Source organism: Dromaius novaehollandiae, chromosome 3 (genome assembly GCF_036370855.1).
Source record: "Dromaius novaehollandiae isolate bDroNov1 chromosome 3, bDroNov1.hap1, whole genome shotgun sequence".
In the NCBI taxonomy this organism is placed as follows: domain Eukaryota; kingdom Metazoa; phylum Chordata; class Aves; order Casuariiformes; family Dromaiidae; genus Dromaius; species Dromaius novaehollandiae.
Window position 1 is genome coordinate 96,880,374 of NC_088100.1, and position 22,941 is coordinate 96,903,314.

Genomic DNA, 22,941 nt, shown 5'->3' on the forward strand with positions numbered 1-22,941 from the left:
ATTTACTTGAGAATTATTTCTTAAGGGCTCTTATTTTATTTTTTTTCTTTTTACAAATAAGTTTCCTGAAAACATTATTTTAAAACAGGACCTATTAGCAAAAAATTCTTTGACATTTCTTTGAAATTTGAAATCTCATGCATGGAGGAGTTTTTGTTATATTTGCAAGAAGGGTTTTTGTTATATTTATTTGTTATAAATGTATCACTTTGTTCATAAGAGAATATTGTGAATTTACATGTCACTGTGGAAATACAAAATGATTAAGTTCCTTGCAAATTACTACTTTATGATGTAGATTAGGAGATAAACAGTATAAAATTACTTACGGAGCATAATATGGGTATAGAGAAGTTCCTTCCATAACTCATGATCTACTTCAGTGGTCTTTAACTTGTGAGATAGGACTTTTGAGGCTTCATAGACTGTTTGTGAGAGGCTCATGAGAGGTGATTAGCAAGAAAAAACCCTCAACCCACCATGTTTTCTAATGCTACTGGGTGCCGCATCCAAGGAAAAACTTGTAGGGCTTCAAGAGTCCAAAAAAAAAAAAAATCCACCCATAAAACCCACCATTGATCTACTCTGTTCTTCTATCCTCACATCATGCAATTATTCACACCCTTCTACATTCTCAATTTCTTTAAGCTTTCATGAAAAAGAAATGATAATGCAGAAGAAATAGGAGGCAGAGCCTAATGTAGGTGATAGCAGTAAGAACAAACAGAAATATAGGGACAGCGAAGTTGGGCATAAACAGATGGAAAAAGGAGAGCAGTTAAGGCAGAATAATGTGAATGAGGCCCAGGAGGTTAATTGCAAAACTCCCTTCAGTTGCAATAGTGCTAGATCAGGCTTTAAATTTAAAAGGTGGAACTTGCAGGTGAGGAAGAAGCACTAGATTAAATGGTTGAAAGTAACTAAAAAGCAATTTTTGAGATCTCAATGAAATGATTATCACCATTTGCAAATACTGTCATTTCAGAAACTTCAGTTTTAAATAGTGACTTTACATTTATTGACATATGAAAGGGACTGTAAACACAAGCATGGCTAGCTTAAATTTATTACAGAACGTGTAAATATTTTATGATTTAAACAATTCTAAACTGTTTTGTTGTGTGGAAGAATTTTAAGAATAAAAAAATATGATTCTACTATAACTTTTAAGAAGTTAGTCCTTAACGTAATTGTCTCAGTAGGTATAAACTATGAAAATGAAAACTTTTAGAAGCTTCTGGATGTGCTCACACTGAGAGGGTCAAGTGAGGCAGCTGCATGACTGCTCTGGTGTCATGTACCACACTGTTAACTCTGATAGAAGAATAGGGGTTAACGTAGTACTCGGCTTCCCTGGTAAACTGGTGCTTTACAGTGTGTGTGTATAAGACAGAAAGCCAAAGACTTTGTATCTTTTTATTGTCCATCAATTATTATTGCTTAAGTTTTAGAAACTGGAGCTGTGGTTAGGGGGGAATGATGGTAATATTCTGAATATAGAAACAACTCCAAGGCATTGCGTATTTGGAGCTTTGCTTTTGTCATTCTGCAACCCAAAAATGGAAGGAATTTCCCTTTTATTTCACTTGTGCAAGACAGAGTTCCAGGTTTATAGCTTATATTAGTTGATTTTGATTTGTAAATGGAAACCATGTATGTGAGATACGTTTTAAGTCTTGATATTGTTTGAAAAGTCATTCAATGTGTCTGATGTTTTTAGTAAGGAATGTATTTTGCGCTTGTTTTCATTTACCAGCTACTTAGTTTTTGTTGTTTCTTATGAACTGTATTAAAGAACTTATGTTTGATTAAAACTGTGGAGTATGATGATATATTAATTTGCTCTGCTTGGAAGGGTGGGAGGAAAGTATGTCATGGCAAGGAAAAAATCTTATTGTTTTGCAGTGTTCGGATATATGGATATATAAATATTTTATATTTTACAATTCCATAATATCAGCGTGTTTTACAAACCTTTTAGACAGTCTCATCAGACACTTGTATACATACACATCCATGAGTAGGGCCTTCAGGATCAAGTCCTGTTCATAGGAATTATATGGCCACTGCTAATGCATAGTGCCTAGGAAAGAAATATCCCTTAACTGTGCTCCGCCATATGGCATGACAAGAAAGAAGGAAACTTTTCAATAAAAAGAGTAATCAAAAGTTAGGTGGTACATAGTTACCCAAAATAGAATTTTATCAAGTTTGCAAAGCCATTATCTTTTTTCTTGTAAAAAAGGGCTGTGGACTCTGCAGTGAGCAGAAACAGAACCTTGGTGTTAGATCACCTCTGAAATACAGCACTGTTAGCAGCGTTGATTCTGGTAATAAGAAAACCTTGGAAGGCATCTCTGTTGCATTAATAAAAAGCATTCTTTGAGATGTCAGAATGGATCAAAGCATTTAACTCTTCCATAGGATATTACCTTGTCCAAGACCCAAAGAAAATAGTGCTACCAACTGAGTCAATGCCATGTGCTATCACTCAGTTAATCTCCAGTGGTGTCTCTTTGAAATAATGACCTATCTTAATTAGATATTAAAATCTACTCATAGCCAACTGAATTATGGCAAAGGTATTTTTCTTAGCATTTATACATACAATCATGGGAAAGATACTGAATACAGAAAATTGTTCAAGTAGATTAATTTAGAAATAGAAGACAGTTTCCTGTATGAAGGGTATTTAATTATTATATAATGTAGAATTCACTTATTTAAGAGGCTACTGCTTTTTCTGTGGCTTGTGACAATGATTCAAAAGTTATATCTCTGGTGGTTGTTACCTTTGAGAAATTTTTTTCCCTACAGTTGTCCCTCAAAGCCAGTGCTTGAACCTCAAGTTATGCTGCAGGCCTCTTCTTACTCAGTGAACATTATTTTGTTTTTAAAAATAGTTTGATGTGTTGCAGCAGGCAGAATTTCAAAAAGAATACAATGATATAAAATTTTATACTCCCAGGTATTCACTTACAGCAAGGTTGTAACTTTCATACTTGTTTGGTTATACGTACTTATTTATTTTGAGATTAATTGTGGAATTCTTATGCAGTTGACTTGTAATACTGCATGCAGCTATTCTGTTCTTTGCAGCTGTCTGTTTCTCTGTTATTTCAGGTTCTCTGTTTGATACTAAACTATATTACAATTAACTTTTGTTCCTGAAAGAAACCTATATAAAGAGTGATCAAAAGAGTGTAGTACTGTCTGGAGCAGACTTTTAACTTACAAATTCACTAACGAGTCATGTAAGATGCTTTATTACCCTGCTTCCTCATGAGCAGTGATGATTTAGTTTTTGTGTTATCAAGTTAATTGATAACAGTGTGCAGTATGTTTGATATTTCCCTTTCATTTGAGCATTTCCCTTTTTAATGTAAATACGCATTTTACATTAGTATTTCATGAATTAATTTTGCTTTTTACAGTGAAATACTCTTACACTAATGCAGCCAGTATTCAAAAGTTTCACTTTGATCTTTTGCCTTGGATAAGTTTGAACTGAAAGATTCTATTTCAGTCACTTAAGAAAATTTGCATTCCATCATTCAGATTTATATCTATAGGTAGGTTTTTAACATGCATTTGGTGCAAGTATGAAGTTTAATCAGTCTGACTCTTCTGAATGCAATTGCTATTATGAAAAGCTGTTTTTTAAAATTATTGTGTTCTGAGTAAAATGTATACTTGAAAGGATGTGGTGGCTTCCAGGAAAGATACAGTCTCTTGAGTCTTACTGCTGTATTGGATAAGTTATAAACTCTTACTTATTTTGCATAGAGTAGATTGTTTCCTTCCAGTTTCTAATAATAGATATATTTCTTCACTACAAGAAATCTCACTACAAGCAATGAGGTTTTTGTCACTCTTGAGCAAAATTTAACAGACTGAAGAGGGTGAAACTGATGGGACAATGTGAGACAGTTTTCACTGTGGAGCAGCACTTGGAACAGCACTTTTTCTGCTGTCCCAGGAAGATGGATTGTCTCTGCATTTGGACTGTCTTGTGCTTTTGTTTCTGACTGTTGGAAAAACAAAGGGAAAATATCTGCCTGATAAAGACTTAATTTTCAGTGTAGTGCACGTATGTGGTAATGGTTTTGCAAATATTCTCCAAAAATATATTGGCATTTTTATGCTATTTTTACACAACGTGCTTGAAGTTTTTCAAAGAAATAAGTGCTTACTTGCCAGTTTCAAGTGCTGTGAGTAAACCTGATTTAAAAAAGTGAAGGTAGCATTAGTTAATTTTGCTAACTTTTGGCTCTAGTTTGAAAGACTACGTACTTTTCCTAAGATCTATTCAGATTAAATACTCACTGTATGTTTCTGCTGATATTTTTAGTTTGGGACAGTGAGTGACTTCCTCTTGTCTGATCTTACAGAAACTGAATGTAGTTTTTATCAATTTTGTGCTTTGATAAAAATGAAGAAACTATTTGGTAGACGTGCCGACTGTTTCTTTTCTGATTTGTTTAAAGAGAGCTTGACATCATGTAGTACTAATTTACCTGCCAAATATAGCTGGAAAGAAATTCTGTAGCAAGTTATTTAAATGTATATTTTGGCTATCTGTACCTTGTTAACTCATTGCACTCTTCTTGAAAGCGTCAACTTACATTAATACACTGCAGATTTCCATCCAGGGCTTTCTGCTATTAGGATAGATGTCTTGCTTAATTCCCAGCATTATGCATCACTGCAGGAGGGAAAAAAACTCATCATAAGACTTCCTTTTTTTGTTGTAAAGGTAGCTATGAGGAGAACATCAGAAATCTAATAATTGGGAACCTGCTCTAAAACTTCCCCCTCTCCCAAACCCTCATACCACATAGATGCAGCATTTTTTTTAATTAAGCTGGACACATTCTAGCATAACATGGATCTTGGATGCATGATACATTTGACCAGAAGCTGAGAAAAACAACTGTTTTTTCAAATTCTTTTCCTGCTGCGTAGAGAAGAATATATTACTGGACAGCTGGTTGGTAAATTCTTCCAGCTTTACAAACCCAGTTATACTTCATGTATGTCTGATGTTCTCTCCCACACGTACATGGCATAACATTAAATAGCCAGTGTACCTTTGTAATGTAACTGAAACAAAAGATCATGACTTTTAGTTTTCAGCCTCTTCGCTGCAATCATTTGTTGATGAGTTTAAGAATTTTAAAAACATAGGGTGTGATCAGAGACTTGATCCTGACAGGCTGGCATACAACACTGTTGAAGATCTAATTCCACCACATTTACTTTACAGCCAGAAGAAATCAATTGGAATACTTCTGTAGACTATTTTTGTGAATCAGCAATAATAAAGGAAGTAAGCCATTAATTTTTGAAAAAAGAATCTGTATGCTGTTTTCTAACTACACATTCATTCTCTAACAGTGTGGGAAATCAACAACTGTAAAGCCTTTTCTTAAAATGTGTTGGTCACTGTGTAAGTTTGCATAGATATTTTCAAAGGAAAGTTTCATTGTCATAGCAGTCTCTTTGGCTGACAGGTAGGTTGAAGTCTCTCTACTGCTGCCCTTTTAAATGCTGCTCATCAGTGTCCTGGGTTTTCTTGAACCATCAGCTGTGCTGCTCTTTTTCTGACTGATGGTGAAATGAACTTCTCTGACAGTTCAGTATCTCTGTCCAGCACTGAATTATGCAATGTAGGTATAATACCTTAAGTTCTACTGAAAATAGTTGCATGTCTGCAATGGTATGCCTGAGCTATTTTACTCTGTTTCTTGAGGTATTTAGCTTGGGCACTTACTTGGCACTGCATTGCACAGTGAGATGTGCCTTAAGGCAATAATTGTCTAACTGGGAGCATACAGATGAAAAAAAATACAGCTACACTTATAAGAGAACAGAGGGTTTTTTTGCTCCTGAAATTAATATTTTTATTGAAGACACTCAATTTAGTCTTTGAGGTAAAAGTAAACATCCTAAGTAAAGAAGAAGTAGCAGATAAAAGGGAGCATATTTCTTTCGCCCTGAGAGAAGGGAATTAATATGTCTGAGGAAGCCACTCAGGAGTTTAGGTTATAGGGTTTTTTTTCTTTCTTTTCTTTGTACTCTGCAGTAAATAGTTGAATGAATAAAATCAAGACTATTTGGGTTGGGCATTTTTTAATTATTTTAAGATTAAAGGAATCCCACTGAAATAGAATTAATTAAAGGATATTGCAAAATTCGGTTATGGAGAAGATGCAAACAAAAAAGAACAGAAAAACCTCTCTAAAATTACTATTTTTAGGAAATATGCTTGATTCCCAGGCATCACTAAAATAATATTTTTAAGCCAAAAACCTGACGGAATACTTGTTGCTTTACTCTGGTCAATTCTTTGTTCAACTGAAAAACTCACTCAGATTATTCATGTCTATAATTTTGATTTCCAATGACCTTTGATAATGGCTGTAATTTCACATATCTCTGTCTTTTCTACCTTTTCATCTTTTATAATTTTTGTTTCAATCTCCTGAATAAAAATTGGTTTACAGTTTGTTTTGCCCTTCTGCCATTGATTATTTTCATTGGAGCGGGAAAATAGAATGTATTATGTTCTGTAATAACAATTCTTCTATAATAACTTTTTGTACTAATAAACTATCTGTCTTGCTTTTTAGGCTACCATGAATCTTAGTCTTAAAATCTAATTGAAAACCCTATAAAAGTTATGACTTCACAGGTCAATTGCAAACCATTTACAACCGATGAAGATGCTTAACAGGAATCACTTCCCTAGAGATTTCCAGTGGTGTAATACCTTCCGTTTGGCTATTGATGATTCAGACTGTTGCATAACCGAGTCAGCCATGTTCTTGCTTCAGTGCTTCATAGAAACATAGGCAAAATTTGGTTTTATTAGATGAGTGAGGGAGGTGAGAACTGGAAGGTTTAGATGAGGTGGTGGAAGTAGTGTTAAGACAGGTCAAGGGATTTGGGGTGGATCTGTGAGGAAAAGTTATAGGAACTTTGGGTAGACTGGGCTCTTGTTTTCCACTGGGATCCAAAGATGACTCTGCACTTAAGTAATCCCATCCGTGTGTTTTCCTGCAGGAGATCCTACTCGTTCTTGCGTGTGGCTGCAGAGTGATCTCTTGCTTTCGTGATAAGGGCAGGTCTCTCTTGTTCCTCCTACTGCACTGTTCATGGCATTGTGGTCTCACCCTGTCCCTTTTGAATTCCTGGTGCTCATCAAACCCTTCTGTAAGCCATCTTAATTTACCAATGCGATAAAAATAATTCAGCTTCTGAGCGGACTAGGGTTATTTTTCTGCCATGTTAGGGAGCAGAAGCAGTTCACTGAGGTTATGGTAGTAGGTAGGTAACAGAGCACGCAACATGGAGAGGGAAGCTGCATTTTCCTCTTTAGCAGCAGCAAGCTATTAATTCATCTTACCACATCTTGTAAAATGAAGTCTTTACTTTTTTGTGCAGTTAGGATAAGCATGTTCTGACCTATGATTTGACTTAAATGATAGAACTACTGGGCAAGCGAATGAAAGTGACACTGAGTTGTAAAGAAACATTTTTAAACTCAGCAGACAGGAATGGCGGGTCTGAAAACATCCTGGAAGTGTGAGCTGTGTTCAGCATTAGAACTTCCTGAAATTCAGTGAGTTGCTAACTTGCAGTGAAAGGTGCGAAGAGGTTTTGACTCATCTCTTCTTCCCACGGTACAGTTGACCATCCTTTGGGAATGGGAAGTTCTCCCAATTTGTAGTTTTTGTGTATGATGAGGATTTTCCTGTTTTTTCAGTCTATTATGCATCTTTAATGTTGTAATGGATCATAAATCATGTTAAAAATAGGGGAACTACTGATATTTTTATTCAAATATCTTCTTGTAGATGTTTAGGCTTTTACAATTCAGTAGTGTTTTATATCAATGCTACCTCTTCTAAATGCCCTTTGAAATTACCCCATTGAATGTATGTGCAGTTGAAATCTAGGGAGTTGTGAGTTTCAAAATGTCTTCTGGAGTGATCCTTGCTTAGTCCAACTTTCATATCTAAAGAACTGAATTGCTAAATTGATGTTTGGTGTATTGCTATAAATTTCTTGCTTCTAAGAGTTTAAGACTAGTAAATCAAATACTTAGAGGTATCTGACCAGAAAGCTCTAAAAATATGCGATTAGGAAAAAACTTTAAAAGGAAATGTGAAAAGAAAAGGTATAGGGTCACTGGACTCCTTTTTAATAATGTGTTTAGTTAGTTTATTAAGGGCTAAGAGCATAGCCAATGTTTATACATTTTCCCATTTATGTTTTTCCTAACACCTATTCACTGCATTTCACATCACAGAACTGTTTAGTTTATTGAAAAATTACTTAAAGAAGTTGAAGGTCATTATGGCTACTAAAGGTGGTATTGAGAGCAGTGCTAATTAACTTAATAAAAACCATACTTATAATAGCTTAGCTTTTGAAGTATGAATGTGCTCTTTCTGTGAACACTGAAAGGATCTGAAACTGCAGGTGGTAGACTGCAATTTCATACTTGACAAAGAATGGTTCTCTTTTAGTGATCTAAAAGTTAAAACATTCCTTGTCTGATTTTTCTTTCTTCAGAAACTGAATTCACATTAGTGAAGGGTGGAAGTAGTGCATGACTGATTATTAGGTTCTACCTTGTTACAAGTAATACATAATCAAATGGCAATTGCGAAAATATCAAACAGGAATTTGAATTTGATGGGAGGGAAAGGAGAGAAAGTAAATCCAAAGGGCATATCTTCAACTGTCTCATACTCTTCTCTAAAATTTTGCCTATACATTCCAAGGATTTGGGATAAAGCTGGTCTTGTACATAAAGTTGTGCATTTTCGTTGCCTGAATTTGTGACAGAAAGGTAGTATATGATATTGTTAACTCATTGGTTTATTTACTGAAATATAGTCTACTGGAGTGTGTGTTACAAGTGTTATCCCATTGTAATTTCCTTGGTTTTGCTAGTTTTTAAGTCACTCCTTTAAATTTCCCCTTTACTGTTTCTGTCATATTCTTTGGGGGAGTAATATGCACAGGTGTGGTTTTTAAGGGGAGTTAAAGGCAATTGCCAGAGTATAAAAATCTCGGTTACAAAAGCAACGGCTTTGCTTATAATAAACTTTTCTAAAACTGACTATTTGTGGACAGCTTTCTTTTGTCACTTGTTAATTATTTTTGTTAATTTGTATCATAATTAGCTCCTCGAGACCCAACAAAAATTAGCTTCCAGCATAAACTGTAGGGATTTTACCAGTGTAAATTTCTGAAGTACTTTGCTCTTCAGAGCTTTTCTTTTAAATACACTTGCAAGCATGTTAGAAATGTGGTTCTGGTTAGCAACTCTGTCTTCGTATTCTTTTTGTGGTGGCGCTTTCCAACCTGCATTGCTATTGTGGTTGAAGCACCGTTCTAAAAGAAAGCTTTCCTAGGCAAAATGAACAGGGAATCTGTGATATTGTAAGAACCACAATCATGTGGTTTTGTACCTGCTAGCATTTAATGTAGAAGTTCTCTGAGATGACTTCAAAATACATATAGGTGTGCTTCCTCTTCTTCCACCTCTGCAGTTTCCCCAGTAGAAGCTAGACTGAGTGAATGCATCTGGCAGAGGCAGCTGTACCTCAGCAGGTTGCAGGGCTTCTCCCACTGGAAGTTGCAGCAGATGTGGAATAGGTTTGATGTCAAGTCCCAGTTCTAGAAGCAGGCCCAGAACCTTCCCCACCTGGGACATCTCTTCTGACAAACTCTTACTGATGTTAAGTAAATCTACATTTACTGTTAAGATACAGCTGCTCTAATTTGTTTTATTAATGACAGTGATCATTAAATGATTTTGTATAGTGTTGCTAGTGAAAGCAGGTTGCCAGCAGCTGAATTAATTTTAAATAGTTATTTGAACTTCACTCTTTAAAAAAATGCAAATCTACCCATGGGTGCAGAAGGAAAGTGAAGGGTTGTTTTCTTAGGTTGTGTCATCTACCTAGTATCATAGTCTTCTAAAATTTCCGGTTAGCGTAATGCAGTTCATACATGTAAATGTAAATATTTATTTATAGGAAAATAAGCACTTATAGAAAGGTGAAAGTTCTCTGTTTGGAATATGTTTGGCATCTGGAGGCACCTTGGAATTTACCAAATGATAACTATGGATTGAAATGCTGTTGCAGTTATGGAATATCACCCATACTAACAGGATTCAAAATCAATAGGAACACCTGTACTGCAGGACCAAAAGTGGTAACTATGTACAGTTCGATTTTTAAAGTTTGAACAAGCCAGCTTGGGTACAAATGAGTTTTATGAAACCAGTGGGTTTAACTGTTGGATAGGTGTTTGGAATACTGGAATAATTATGTATTTGGTTTTCTGATTTTAATATTAAGATATACATGCGAGCAGCAATCACTCTAAATGTAAGTGGATTTTCCTATTTCCCAAAAAGCAGTGCTGCATGGCTTTATATTTTAAATGCAAGCCCCTTTGTCTTGTATATCTATATATATTTATATACATATAAAAAAGGGGAACTGAAGATGAAAATTTGTTGACTAGGCTATTTCTCTCATTTCAGATTTTGCCCAATTGACAGAATTTTGGTTGGATCTGCTATTTTTCAGCAGCAGCTGCTCAGTACTTTTCTTGTGTATTTGCAGGCCTCTGACAGCCTGTAAAGCTTTGTGCAGCGTGACAGAGAGTTCCAGTGTGATACAAGTTTTCGCTATCAGTTTCAGCCTTTTAAAATGTGATTTTCACCAGTGCTTCCTTAAAAAAAAGAAATCTGCTGACCTTTCTTCCATTCTCCTCACCCCTCCATATACTTTGATTATTCATAATACCTTTGTAGATGACTTATCCAGTAGTTGTGAATTCTGCAATGAATTCTTAATTAAACATAATGAAATACTGTGTCTTCAAGGAACACTGGAGCAGATTTTCATCTACAAAGATGGGGGGGAAAAAAAAGAATCTAAAGGCATAAGAACTGAAAAGTGATTCTAGTTTTCTCTTATATGAAGGTGTGCAAATAACAGAAAAAGATGGTGGAGTTTTGAGTTTGCTGCCTCTAGAAGAAAGAAGAAACCCTTTCTTCCTTCTGCCTTCACTGGTTTTGTTATATATATTTTATTTACTGTGAAAGAAACCTTTTCCTCAATGGTCACAGACAATCCCGACTGCAAGTTGTACCACTCAACATAGGCATGTTCTGTTTGTCTTCTACTTGGAATATATATATTTTATGAGGCTGAAATGTATTTCAAGTCAAGTTTAGTATGCTGTATTTGTTCAAGGAATTTAGGTAAGATCTGCTGAAAATGCAAAGAGTGTATTCAGCTATGGCTTATTGAACATTTGATTCCATCCTGTAGGTCAGCACTTCTTTTTTTTTGAATAGGTCAGCATGATTTAAGTGATGTATTCAAGGATATTCCTTTGTCCCTGCAACTTGTGAAGTTAATGATTCTTTGGTATTTTAGTAGGGAAACCATTGTGGGAGATTTTGGGGTACAGCATTAATCATCTCACGAAGACTAATTGATACTGCTGCTCTGAGCATCAGAACATTAGCTCTTGCTTCCATGGCTTTCCTGTGTAAAATGTTGATTACTTAAATGAAAGTATGTGCTGCAGTATAATATTTTCCATGAATAAACAGGGAGATAGCACATCTGTGCATCATAAGATAAAAGTCAGCTTCTGAAACTAATTTTTTGACAGATAGGTAAACAGTTGTATCTGGTATTAATTTTCTATGAAGACAAGACAACAAATAATCGCTAAGACACCTTGTCACAAATCATTCTTCAACATGATTTTGTGTGGACCACTTAACCAAGAAGATCAGCAAATGTAAAAATTTCTGTATTTTAGAGAGGATAGAGGCCAAGCTTCTAGGTCAGACACCTTTCTAATCATATGTGGTTCCGATATGTTAAGGAAATTCAAGTGAGAGAAGACTATTGGCCACAGCCAGGCCATTTTATGTGACTTTATGGGGAAATAAGGTCACACACAGTCTGTTAGATGTTGTATCAAAGTTTTGATTTGCCTTAGGAGTTTTTTTCTTTCCTTATTTATACTAAAAAGAAACTGGCTTCTTTCAAGTGGACGTATGTAAGATTTTTGCTTGGTTGCTCAGCCTACTGTAGTTTTTGAAGTCTCTTGCGCAGCCTAGTCAAAGAGTGTAATTTGGCAAAAAATGACTGTGAATGCTGTCACTTTCCATCACTTGTAGAGCGGTAAAATTTAAAACATCTCTAGTGGAGTGTAATAAGCTAAGAAAAGTACTTAGTTTTGCTTTTAGGGACACTTACCATTAAATCAGGCTTTTATTTTAATGTTAAAGAATATTATACTTTCCCCTAAGTATTTCCAAATGGCCTGTTGTGCTAAAAGAAAAGATCGAAGGGTATTTGTAGGATCCAAAATTTTTATGTCAGTTGAAAAGCTAATAACAATGTTATTTTGATGGTATATGATAAACGTGCCTGAAACTGTGACCTGTGAGACTTGGAAAGAAACTTCCATTAAATATTAACTGCTGTTGCAGAGATATTTTGGAGCCTGCAAAAGGTTTTTGTTGGTGGTAGCAGTTTTGTTTTGTTTTTTTCTTAGTATGCTACCTAGCATTGGCCTTATGTGATGTGAATCTTAGAAATGACTTGAAAGTAGATAATAATCTCATACCTATAGCTGCTAAATTTATTCACAGCCATTAAAACACTCTAAGAATGGGCACTCCTTCCTGTTTTGCTGTGCTCACCTACTAATAAATGCATATAAAAATAAGATATTATTTCTGTTGCACTGGGGCTTCAATCTTGCATATTCTCACACAAGTTCAAAAAATCTGATTTTGCTCCTAGTGGGGGTAGTGATACTCACTGCTCTTGCTAAGCTGTACTTAGATGCAGTTCAAAAAGTAGTAGTATGGAGCATTGTATCATCAAAATAATTTTCAGCTCTTGTCCTGTCATCCAGTGAGCTGTGTTCCCTTTCACGTTGGCATCACCTGCAGAATTAATAAACATTGTCTCTCTTCCATCATCAAAGCCTTTTAATGAAATGCTAAATAGAACTCTATCAGAAGAAAATCCAATCAGTGCATTCTTCATGCATGAAATAAGATATGAACTAATCTTTTTGAAACTGGCTTTCCAGACAGCTCTGCACACATCTGGTAGTAGTTGTATCTACATTATGTTTCTCTAGATTGTTTTGCACGGTGTTCTCACAAGGCATGGCAAAAACCTTGCTCAAATGAAGCTAGGACATCTGTTGCTTCCTTTTTCTTTGCAAGACCGGTTACCTAATTTCAATGATGATACTGCATCAACACAGTGTATTCTTGTTGAATTGGAGTCCATGTGTATAGCCCTGTAAACATGTCTTTAGTTTTATTATATGGTCAGTGGCTTGTAGTACAACTCTGATCTGATATATGAGCTTAGGCAAATTATTTTGCCTGTGTCTGCCTTTCTTCAGTATTGGTTTTGTCTAGGGTTAGCAAGTGTTGAGCTTTGAGCTTTATGTGGCTTGCAACAAGTGTACCTCTTGTGTTAGGGCTATAAAGAACTCTGTGTTAGACTGGAGAGAAGACTTGTGGGTAATCAGAAAACAGTGAACCTCTAAGGGCTTCCAAAGCTTATGCTACTGGGACCTGTTATATGCCAACCACCCTACAGTGGTGAGAGCTCCAGGGACTGTTGCCATTCCTGCTGCTGAACCATTCCTGCAGCTGCTTCTCTTTTTGCATCTGAGATTTTTGGTTCTTTGTTATACAAAGATTTTGGTATGTGACTCGTAAGGTGAGAAGAAGTTGTTCTTCTCTGACCTGGAGGCTGAAAAGCTTGTCAGTGACTCTTGTTATGTTCTTGCAAAATGCTCACTCATTGCTGCAGTTTCAGTCAGGTCTCACACTGTTTCAGACAAGCAGGAGATACAAAATGTTCACAGATCATAAACTTTTATGCTGAGTTACCATAGGCTAGAATACTAGATTCTGAAACTTCCTCATCTGGAGGCTTACTGTGAGACTTTCCACAAGAGGAAAATTGAATGTTAAAATAGGTAAAACGGCAGGGATAGGGAGCATGCAGCCATCTTGCTATGGAATAAAGAACTGTCATGTGCAAAATTGTATACAAAGTCAGTAATTTGATGGCTTTGACTGATTAATGGCTGTTATTCTGATAACATGCTCAAAACAGGGCAGTATTTTGTTGATATGTTTCTTGTGTTAAAAAAGGAAAGAAGATTCTTGGCACAGATCCTGAAGTTTCTCATGCTGTAGTGAGAAACGCTGATCAGAAGAGAATGGGCCTCCAGCAACCTTCCCACCTTTTTTTCTTTCCCAGAATTATAAGGATTAATATTTTTAGTACTCACAAAATCCTTACTGTGTCAGTCATTTGTACTTTGTAGAATAATGTTAGTATATGCTACCATCTGTAACTGCTTAGCAAGTTCTCTTACCTTCTTTTTTTTAGGTGTACATCCTTGACTCCTGGACCTAGCTGTGATCGGTTTAAGCTACATATACCTTATGCTGGAGAAACACTCAAATGTAAGTTAAAAACTGTTGTTACTGCATTTTGGCCCTTATTTCAGCAGCCATGTTCTCCATCAGGTTATTTTTTCCAGTGTGTCTAACTATTTTAAGAGTTTTGAGATACCTGTTTTTTTTAAAGCTTCAGCTCCAAGAACATGCCACCTGTGAGAATATCTAATTTCATTTTTTAAGATAAGTTTACAGCCTTCCTAAATATGTGAATTCTAAAGGCCAGGTATCACAAGTGTCGTCCCCCCCCCCCAATTTTTTAAATAAAATATTATGACTAAGACAATCTTATGTCTTTTCTTTTAACCTCACTCGTGATTTATGTCCTCTTGTTTCCTTCTTTCTTGGTCCCTCAGTGAGGATTCTTTATTAAGCTCTGACAAAAGAAGTCAGTCTATCAACTTATTAGGTATCTCTGAACTTCAGCTGGTACAATTTACCAGATTAGAGAAATGTGACTTTGATTTTCTGATTTAGTACTATAATTAAATCTTCCTTACTCTAGGAGGATCTGGAGATGCTTGTTTGCCCACTCTTCAAGTAGTCTGTGTTTTGGTTTAAAGGATTAGAATAAAATGTGGTTTTGTGTGTTTTTAGGAGGTAGAAAATTATTTTCTAAACATGAGTTGCTGTTTATCTATGTAAGAAAAATAGTAAGGTTCTGTTGATTTCCACGTAGAACAATAATAGGTAATCTGTCCTGGCCATAGACATATTTAGAATTTTGCTTGTGCTTGCAACTTTTTTTCTGCAAAAGAATGTGATTTGGGGATGGTATGGATTTTTGTGATGAAGAGTTAGTGGAGCATGTTAGTTTTTATAATCACTAATGTCTATATTATCTAGTGGGTTCATCGATTTTTGCCTTTTTTATCTCTAACAACTGAAACATGAGAGGGGGTGAAGAATTTCAAATAAAAGAAGTAAAATTTAGAACTTAGCAATTTTAGATTTAGAGCAGCACTGGTGAGACCACATCTGGACTACTGTTTCCAGTTCTGAGCTTCTCAGTACAAGAAAGACATGGACATACTAGAACAAGTCCAGCAAAGCACCATGAAGATGATCAAGGGACTCAATCATCTCTCATATGAAGAGAGGCTGAGAGATCTGAGACTGTTCAGTCTGGAGAAGAGGAGGCTCAGGGGAATCTTATCAATGTGTATAAATACTTTGAGATAGAATAAAGAAGATGAAGCCAGACTCTTCTTAGTGGTATCTACTGACAGGAGGAGAGGAAATGGTCACAAATTGAAATACAGGAAATTCCACTTTAAACACAGGAAAAAGCTTTTTTATTCTAAGAGTGATCGAACACTGGAACAGTTTGCCCTGAGAGACTGTGGAGTCTCCATCCTTGGAGATATTCAGAAGCTATCTGGACACAATCCTGGGCAGTCTGCTCTAGTTGACTTTGCTTTGAACAGGAGAGTTGGACTGAATAATCTCCAGAGATGCCTTTCAACCTCAATGATTTTGTGATTCTGTGGAAATATGTTGCATGAAGATGCAAGTTCTTAGTGTGTACAGAAATGTTCAAAGTTTTTAAAAACTTTTTATTGCTTTAATAGTATCCATTGAGCTTGTATCATACACATGCTATAGCTCTCCAAGACATTTTAAATATTAATAATGTTGCTGTATTCCTTTTATAGTAGTTTTTCTCTATATTACATGGTACACTGGAAGCCCTTCTCCTTTATGCATGGAAACTAACATAGTCAAACTTCTGTATCATTATAAGTATTTTAAAGCTGCCATTTGCCACTTCTAAGGAATGCCATCTTTCCTAAAAGTCAGTCTGGAAGTTTATTCACGTGTTTGTGTGAGAGATCACCTAGGCTCCGCTGTCAGACTCCTATGAGTATTTTCTCTGTTGTAGAAGTACCAAAATATGTCTTAAGATATTTACTAATAGTTCTTTTCCAAAGGATAAAAATGGAATATTAGGTCCTAGCAATAACAAAAATTATAAGGCAGGAAGATGTGGCTATGAATTTACTGAGAACATTCAGTAAGTAATGGCTGTATTATATAAAGACAACTACTCTGACAGGTAGAATTTTTGTCCATATTTAAAATAGGAAAAAAAAAAAAGGCGGGGGGATAAAGTGGCAGACTCAATCCATTTTGAAGTCTTGATGTATATTCCAGTGTATAGCAGATGATACTTTAGACTTGCTTCATGGCTGCAGTTGAGTTGCAATGAAGAAGCTTCATTTGATCACATTGGTATAGAGAATGCTGTCATATTTTCTATGGGATTATAGTAGTGCTCTCAGTGATCACCATAAGGGGCCCTATTGTATTTTGAGAGCTCCAAGTCTCTGTTTGTAAGTAGAGGCTAGAGTTGTTCTTGGATTTATAAAAGAAAAATAGTAGGTTAAAATGCCTATGTGTGTGGACATGGGCATACAGACTATAGACTGTTAAATGACAATAGTCTAGTTGCAGCATCTAGAAATCTTTTTATGGAGTACATATTAGACTTCAATATCAAGAAATCAGCTTTTTATGATTCTTTTTTCCAATTCCAATGATTTGAATATCACACAAGCAATTAAATAAAAGAAAAAGCATGCTAGCACTCTTCTCCACCTTCCTGAAGAACAAAATCACCCAGTTTAATCATGCTGCATATTTTATTGTTATGACCAACTGAATAGTGAAGTAAAAAAAATTGTTCTTTTCCAGAGGTACCTAATAATAGCAGTGAATTCAAGTAATAATTATTCTCTGTATTTCAGCATTACATGTTTGAAAATGCTATATATCATTCCATCTTACAGCATGTGGAATAAATAGTGATGCTGGCAGATTCAAGAAAATTGTAATAATTTTGTGTTGTGTAACAACGATGGGGGAGACTGCTGTGGTATGCAACCAAAGATCCGTAGATACTCCGTTGTAGGCTGTTGCTAGATATGTTATCTTTCAAGGGCAGAATATTTCTGCAAAGGAAGGTTGCGAAATCTGCCAGAATAAAAAGAGTGGCTGCAAATGTTCAGGATCTCCAGTGTATGGTCTTCACTACGTGGAGCCAAATATATGCTGAAGTGTGTGTTCCTTTGTGGTTTGTGTTACATCCTCTTTGCAACAGATGAGATCTTTGTATATCATCAATCATAACTGCTGCCACTGTACAAATACCATAATACTAATCCCAGTGTGTTGAAAACTGTTGGTGTACTACTTTAGGGAAGTATAACTGCATAGTCACAGTCCTGTTTTCCAAAAGACCAGGAGGTTCACTGCTGTTTCTTGAAAAAGGGGAAAACGTACATGCAGGTAATGCAGTAGCTGGCTACCTGTAATGTAAAATGATCTTTTTGTTAGCTTCCATAACATTGAACATCTGTGTTAAGAGTGGCTTGTCTGTAATGTTAATACATTTTCTTGAGATCCAATTAGAAATTTAATCATTTTTTTCAGATGTCATATTCACCTTTTGCATTGATTCTGAGCTGCTGGAATGTTATATTGAACAGTTGCTCAGCTCCAGTCAAGATAAGACCTTGGAGATCTCAACTTTTTATGTTAGAGAAAGTATATCAATGCTGGAGATAAATTGGTTTGTCATACTGATTGTTTTCCGTAACATTAAAAGGAGTTTTAACTCCAAGACAATTGTGTCCGTGATGTTCTGTTAAGAGTGTAAGGTCTAATCAGAGGTTGAATCCATGTTACAAGTACAAAGTCTACTCTAGATGGTAAGCAAGTATGTCCTTTGTTGCTAACGGAACAACCGTATCTATTGAGTATGGGTCAGTATCCTTTCTGTAGAAGTATTCACCTTTTTTGGAGGTAAAGTGTTTTGTAATTCTTATAGGCATTATTGGTCTTCCTTGCTAAAACATCAAGATAAATGTCAAAGCATAAGTTGTCAGTATAAACAGAGTTGTAAGCCCTAATAGTGTTGTTTGAATGATATGCATAATTAAAATATGCTGTTAAGAATCAGTTCCTTGAACGTTGCACTTTTGCTCCAGTAAACCGTGGAATCTGTCTTGTTTCTGATTTACCCTGGCATCTGTGTCTCATTTCTGATTTTCGTTTTTCATTCAAGCTTGCACTGCTTCTCGTGGCTAAGGGAGCCTGATTTCCCCCCTCCCTTCACTTTTTTTTTTTTTCCCCAGACACTGATGCCTCCCTCTCTCTCTCTGTCCTTGAGTGCTGTCATCTGGAATTTAACGGTGATTAAACAATATGTTGCCCTTGTGATGCTACTGTTCTCTGTGGCCTCTTGAACTATAGTGTTTTCATCTTCTCTCTGATTTTCACTGTTTTTTATGTGAGTGGATTACAGCTCTGGGTTCTACAGTCACCACTTTGGTTTCCTTTATCCTGAAGAATGTTTCTTTTGTCTCATTTGAAGCTTAGTTTTTCTTTTTTTGCTTATGACTTCTGTTTCCTGGGTTCTTACTCATTTTAGTGATGGGCCTTAGAGCAGGAAATCACTGTTTCATTGCCGTACTAGCTAGTATAAAAATATTCCTCGTAATATTCTGTATAGCGTTTTATCTGCTTTTCTGCCTTTGATGGAACTATTTCGATAAGTTCATCTAGTCTTCCTGTGGCTTTCCACTTTAAGGAAGTAATTAGAAACAAAATGAAAATATACAGGAGTGCACGACCTTCTTGTCCTTTTAAAAGCTGCTTTGCTAGTTTATTTGCTAATCACTGTTTATTGTTCCAGTAAACACCAGTGTTTACCTGTAAATGTAACAATGATTTTGCAAATTATTGTATGATTTAAGATTTGCATAACTGGGTTGCTGCAGTGCACATGTCAGTCTTTTGTGCACCAATAGGTTATTTTCCATCGGTTATGGTTCTGCTAAGGTTCTTGTAGTAAGGACCTTTTGGGTGCTATAATTGAGGTTTTTACTTCAGTGATAACACTGAGCTTGTGTGTGGTAAATGTGAGACATATACACACACACTCTCTCTTCCCACCCCCCCATCTATTGAATGGTACTAATGGAAAATTTCTAGAGATAGTCTAATATTTTATTGTGTTTATTTGCTCTTAGAACACACAATCTACATTATTTTTCCCTTCTAAATGTTTCAATTTTTCTCTAGCTTTCCTCTCACTTCTAGCTTTTCTGTTTTTGTTTTTGTGCCTTTTGCTTGTGTTTTGGACCTCTCTTGAACAAGTAATTAACAGATTTTTTTTCCAGACTTTGACAGTATATTTCTGCATCAAGACAAATGGCCTTACAACTATATCCATACAAGCATGGATTTATGGAGCTTGGGGTTTGAGAGGTGTTAGTTAGGCCCCCACATTATTATCATCATCTCAGGGCCTTCCTACTGTGTTCCTTCCTCCCTTCTTCCTCCTGTTTGGGCTCCAGTTATTAGTGCTTGTCTGCAGTCCATTTGCTTGCGTGTGTTTGGTCTTCATTTTCACCCCACTTATTCTCACCTACCCAGTGTCTTTCTCCATTACAACTTCTGCAGTGTTACCTGTCTTTCATCTCTATGAAAATCTTATCTCCGTTTGTATTATCTGTTGTTCTTTGCTTTGTCCTCCTCTCTTCTAGTACTAATATTTTTGAGAAGTGGTTGCCCAACTAAATAAGTGCAAAAAACTAAAATTGTCCCAATGCCTGCATGTTCAGTTTGGGATCCAGCTCAGGACAGCCTCAGTTAAAAACCCTTTGGACTTGCTTTTATTCAATTTTTACAGATTCAACCTCCCACCCCCCAACAGAGCATCATTTCTGCCTTACTCTACATAGTCTTACATCTCTCTTCTCCTCCTATATCAGTATTTGTCAGCTGCTGTAAAAAAACAAGAAAAAAACAACCCAACTGCTCTCATCTCTCCCACCCCAGGACAATGAAACAAACACCCTGCAAATCTTGTCTCTTTTTTCTTATGTCTTTGTTGGATAAGTGGGACTCAATTCAGTTGCCTAACCATAGGTGTCTAATGCAGTTTGAGGTACCCTAGGCTATCTTGTCTGGCCTTTTCAGCTGCTGACCCTAAGTGCGCTGGTACCTCAGAAAATTCTTGTGTCATATCTGCCATAGATGTCTCAGACGCCCTAAGGCATCTCAGATAGCACTAAACAACTATGGTTAAACAACTGAAACAAGCTCATGGAAACTGGCTCCCTTTCAGTTTTGTATGTAGTTGGGTAGCTAGAGTTTTCTTCTGGAGTGTCAGAGGTACAAAGAAGGAAAGTGTTTTATCCTATCAAATACCTTTTTTTGAACTCTCTCTCTCTGTTAAAAAATGTCCTCTCTAATACTGACTTTTGTGCCTTACTTTTTCTGGTATCACGATTAACATTGTGAAGTCAAAAACTAAGCTTAAATCACCACAGCTTCTTGCTACCAGGTATTGTGTCTCAGCTTCAGGAATATTTTTGACTTCCACCTAAACAACCTGTGAAAAGTTTTAAGCTATACTTAGTTTACCGTAATAGCATTATTGTTTATGGTCAGGTGAGCAGGTGTCCTACAGCATCCCCACACACCCTTTGAGGGTGGCTGTCCTCTCATATGGGCAGAACTGCTTTAACAGATCATTTAAGAGGAGCTTCTGAGGCATAATTATGTTCCTGTAACTGAGAGTAGAATAGCTTGGTAGTAGCAACACCACAGCAAAAATGAAACTTCTCTTGTATCTCCTTCTGGTAGCAGTTCTGTGTTTGCAAAGGTTGTGTGTGTATTGCCATTCTGAGAACTATTCCTGTTTCTGCTAACCAATAAATAAGGGCTTCCACAAGTATCCTATTACTATATTTGACTTAAAGCCAGCAGAGCAAAAAATCTTCGAGGTGGAATACAGTGACAAGTCAGCAGTCTACATTAGTTAATTTAAACCCTTTCGTAGTGCTGACTGTGATGAGTTGGTATCTTGTTTATAAATCATGGTGAATGGAAGTTTAGATAACCAATTCCATTTCTACTTGTAAAGACAATCAGGACTGTTTCAGATAAGGATTTATTGACTCAGGGGGCTGATCAGCCTTTTTGTCTAAAATTTGTGTAGCTAGAAGAGGAGATGGGCTAGCATTCAGAATGCATGAATAATATAATATAATATAATTCTACTTACTGTCTATTCTTTTTAATGTTCAACAAGGGCAGTTTCTTTTTTCCCCCAAAACAAATTCTGCCTACAGTATCGGTCATTTGCCTTTAACACCACTCTCAAATATCTATGGATGCATACCATGGTCAAGTTGCTTTTGGATTTTTTTTTTTTTTTTTTTGTTAAAAGCCAAATGTATTGATACCCTTCAAGTAATTAATTGCATTGATTGGTCCTATTCTAAGCTGCAGTGGACACACATGTTTAGTATACGTGGTTAGCATTAACTTAGAAATTCTTGAAGCCAGAAAAAACTAAAGGGTAGGGATATCTTTTCAGTAGTAGAGTTTGTGGATTTTTAGGAGCTCAACTGAGATGTTGCTTCCTAATTTTATCTGTTCTTTAGGTAAACAGGAATGTTCTGTGGCACTCTAAGTATCACATCTTTCAGTACTACAAAAACTACATTGAGGTTAAAAAAGAAAGAAAAAATACCCTAAAATGAAGTTATCAAGAGAGCAAAACTGTATAAAATAGACCAGTGGAAGGCAACTATAAGCATTTAAGAAATGTCTTAGTTTGAGTTGCACCCATCTTGCTTATAGTCAGCCCTTATCCTGTATTAGACTTACTTACGCATTTTGATTAAATAATTAGAAAAAAAGAATAGCATGTGTGTTTTCAAAGAAATGACAGATTTAAGTACTGATATTCCCATCTTTTTGTCTGTTGGGAGCATATTAACTTTTCCTTTGAAAGCTTGTAGAGTAAAATATTTCACAATTTAATGCTGTTTGCCTGAGGAGAGAAAACAAAGAGAAAGTAATCTTGGATAATGAGAAGATGTATAAAGATGTATAAAACATTCTTTTTGTTCTAAATTTATATTTAACTTTTTGCCTTTAACTTTATTGAAATAGTTTTAAATTCTGTAGTAGGATCTAATTGGAAATGTAATTCCACTGAAGTAATTATGGGCCAGTATAGCTATAAAAATGAGATAAACATGGTCGGAGTGTGAAGGTTTTGCCTGCGTTTCTTAAATTGGAATGGTCGTCAATGGCTTTGCAGAATGCCACACATCTTGCCTTCTGTCAAGGGAATAATGGTGAATAAAGTGTTGAAAGTTATACAGAAGTACACATTCAAGTGTTGGAGATGTAATGAAGGGATATTTGTTTCATTTTGGTGAAATGAGGAAATCAACATTGCAATATTTTGGGGTGTTTTTGCTTTCACAATGAAATGTTAACCATTCTCAAACTCTGAACACAATAATTTTGCAAATAGCTTTATTGGTTGAAAATTTTGTTTTTACCCAGCACAATTATAT

The 22,941-nt window shown here is 35.8% G+C and overlaps 1 protein-coding gene across 7 annotated transcripts in view; it reads left to right on the forward strand.

The window, feature by feature from the left end:
- The window catches only part of BABAM2 (BRISC and BRCA1 A complex member 2), a 182,231-nt gene that overhangs the window by 6,320 nt on the left and 152,970 nt on the right, over positions 1-22,941 (forward strand). For all 7 annotated transcript variants that reach the window (XM_064509548.1, XM_064509545.1, XM_064509546.1 and 4 more), the window contains exon 3: positions 14,487-14,563. In XM_064509548.1, coding sequence (XP_064365618.1) covers positions 14,487-14,563 — 77 coding nt within the window. The remainder of the gene's footprint in view (positions 1-14,486; positions 14,564-22,941) is intronic.